Here is a 3297-nt window from a genome sequence, read left to right as displayed (position 1 = left end):
GCATTTGTAAAATATAATTTTTGACAGTTTATATGACATAACTATACATCAAAATGACAAACTGCCATTTTTACGATGTTACACACAGCCATACATTTTCATTTCATTCAGTTAGAAACAGTGCAAAAGTGTCTAAAATCATCTAGGCGTGAGAACTGAGAGCTGTTGCTATATTATATAAACACATTTCATTATTTACATAAAAAAAAAGAGCAGTAAATATTTCAAATAGCTGAAAGGTTTACATGCAAACTCATTTTCAAACCCATACTTACATTTAAAAAGAGCAAAACAAACTAATTTACAAAAATAATAAAAAGGTTTACAGAATATCCAGTGCTAAAAATGTTGAACTCGTCTGATAATAGACATTTAAAATTACATGATCAAGAAACTATGAAATACATTAAAAGAATAACTCTTCATTGTCAGTATGAAAATAGTCCATGGGTGTCAGAAACAAATCAGGTCAAACCTTAAACGGTATGCAATACACAATGATGAGTTTTAACCAGTAGTGTGTCACATGATCTTACTGTGCTGCATGTGATCTTTGAAAGAAATACAGATGTTTTAGCTGATACTGGTTCAGCGGTGTGTCTGATACAGTATCAGAACATACTGTGAACATAGCACGAGTAGTACGCTATTCCAAACATAAGCAGTGATGTTGAGACACAGTGGAATGATTAAGAGCAGATTTAAAGACAACATGAAATCAGTCCATTTACAGTCTTACTAACTCGTCCATATCTGACATAACTTATCTGTTCTGTTCATGTAACTAAAGTTCACATCATAACTTAACATGTCTCACCCAATTAAAGTCCTGGGGCCGGTTGCATAAAAGGTTTATACTAGTCTTACAAGTTAGTCATCAATTTTTGTTTTTTTTAAGACTGGTCATATGTTTTTAATGTAGTCTACATTGAATACAAAAAATAAGACTGAAAATAAGAATAAGACTGATTACACGCAGTCTTAACAAGTTTATGCAACTGGCCCCTGTCCTGTATTATTTCCCACTGAATAATAAAATAATACAATAAAACATTTCATATAGATTTTCAAATGTTTGCTTTTCATCTGACAATTTGTTGTGGAATGAAATACAAAAATAAACTTTTAAAAAAGAAAATTTCTCAATTTTTTGCTATTCATCAGATAATAAATTATGTTGTCGATATAAAATACAAATACATTTAAACAAAACAGATTTACATTTTTTGCTTTTCATTGGATAATGGGTGATGTGGGATAAATAAAATAATAAAATAAATACAAATGAATATTTTTTTTAAATGTTTGCTTTTCATTGGATAATGGGTTATTATGTGGAATAAATAAAATAAGAAAATAAATATATTTGTAAATGTTTTCTTTTCATTGGATAATGGGTTATGCAGAATAAAATATAATTTATATTAAATCAGATAATGGGTAGGATGGGATAAATACAATAAGAAAAATATGTTTTTAAATAATAGCTTTTTTTATCAGATAATGGGTTTTGTTGAATTAAAAAAAATTTCAATTTGTGCATTTCATCAGATAATGCATTGGATAATGGGTTATTATGTGGAATAAATAAAATAAGAAAATAAATATATTTGTAAATGTTTTCTTTTCATTGGATAATGGGTTATGCAGAATAAAATATAATTTATATTAAATCAGATAATGGGTAGGATAGGATGAATACAATAAGAAAAATATGTTTTTAAATAATAGCTTTTTTTTTATCAGATAATGGGTTTTGTTGAATTAAAAAAAAATTCAATTTGTGCATTTCATCAGATAATGAGTTATGTTGAATAAAATAAAATATATTAAATTGGATAATGGGTTGTGTGGGATAAATAAAATAAAAAATATTTTTAAATGTCTGTTTTTCATTGGAAAAAATATCTATCTATCTATCTATCTAAAAACTCTAAAGGTTTGCTTTTCATCAGATTAACTTCCATTGTTTCACTTTCTGTTTCCCGTCACATTGCAGAAGTTAAAGGCATTGCAAATGCAGTTTCATGATGTCTTTAACTCAGTTTAGTTTATTTTACACAACCACTGATGACAAACTATAAAACCTATCAAATGTCCATGTTGTGATGATTTTCCCGCACTAACATGGTCATGCTCTGCGGTAGAGAAAGAGGTCCATCTGTTGATGTTGTGGTTTAGTAGGCAGGTTTGTAGAGCAGTTGTCCACTGAAGAGTCTGCGCTTGAGCTCCTTCCACAGCAGGCTGCGCTCCCTCTGCGAACCCTTCATGAAGCCGCGGTTCTCCTGCGCTCGGCGCGACAGGTACGGGATGACCTCGTTCACCGGGCCGTACGGCACATACTTGTACACCGGGAATCCCGCCTGACCTGCTCACAAAAACACAAGCATGTCAACACCAGCATCAGAATCAAGACATCTGCTCCTTCCCACGCTGCTCTTCTCTCCACTCACCCAACGGGAAGCTGATCTGATCACACATCCCCAGCAGCTGTCCAAAGCAAACCTTATTCTCAGTGGGAGAGAGACTCGTCTCGTTCATTCTGTGCAGAAAAACACACGTTAGCGATAATCAATCTCTGATCGCGCCGAATGCATTTTGGCTCTGGACTCACTTTTCCAGCGTGAATTTGACCGTGTCCTCGTTGTGAGACGCCACCATGACGTTTGCCATCCTGTTGTGGTTGATCTCCTCCAGAATGTACTCCAGACACCTTACAGACAGAGATCAGGGTTCGTGAAAGCTTCCAGGAATCGATCAGTGACAGATGAATAAAAGGAAGTAATCCTAAAGTATGTGCGTCTGTTTGTAGCAACGAGTCGAAACATTCCCCTCACAGTGTGCGGGCAAATATTTACAGTGTTATTATGACGCATGTTAGTAACGTGACATTGATGGGCAAAACAAGCTTGGCACAGGCAAACAGGTGTGTTTGGTCACGAATACAGTATTCATCTGAGACAAGAGAGAGAAACTAAATTATATGTTACATTGTGTGGGGAAAATGTGCAGGATAGACACAGATGATTATATAATTCATCATGCAGAATGCCAACGGGCAGGGTTCAATCTCAGGTCATGACAATTTACAGGTTTACATGTAATGTAAAGTAAAGTAAAGTAAAAAAAAAAAAGTTTGCTTTTCACTAGATAATGGTTTCTATGGAATAACAAAAACAAATAAAATGTATATATTTCAACAATGAATATAATTTAAAATTAGATTTCCATTGTATAATGGGTTATGGAAAATAAAATAAAGTAAAATGTTTGCTCTTCAGTAGACAATGATTTATG

At 33.2% G+C, this 3297-nt stretch overlaps 1 protein-coding gene across 1 annotated transcript in view; it reads right to left on the bottom strand.

The window, feature by feature from the left end:
* Positions 1-1872: 1872 nt before the first annotated feature.
* prodha (proline dehydrogenase (oxidase) 1a) overlaps positions 1873-3297 on the bottom strand; it is a 16654-nt gene continuing 15229 nt past the window's right edge. The window contains exons 11-13 of the mRNA XM_016528698.1: positions 2615-2713; positions 2454-2542; positions 1873-2368 (exon numbers count right to left, since the gene is read on the bottom strand). Coding sequence (XP_016384184.1) covers positions 2178-2368; positions 2454-2542; positions 2615-2713 — 379 coding nt within the window. The 3' untranslated portion in view covers positions 1873-2177. The remainder of the gene's footprint in view (positions 2369-2453; positions 2543-2614; positions 2714-3297) is intronic.

Source organism: Sinocyclocheilus rhinocerous, unplaced genomic scaffold (genome assembly GCF_001515625.1).
Source record: "Sinocyclocheilus rhinocerous isolate Xijiao unplaced genomic scaffold, SAMN03320098_v1.1 scaffold751, whole genome shotgun sequence".
Taxonomy (NCBI): Eukaryota; Metazoa; Chordata; class Actinopteri; order Cypriniformes; family Cyprinidae; genus Sinocyclocheilus; species Sinocyclocheilus rhinocerous.
The sequence above is the reverse complement of the archived record's forward strand: the minus strand, read 5'-3'. Positions and strand labels throughout refer to the sequence as shown.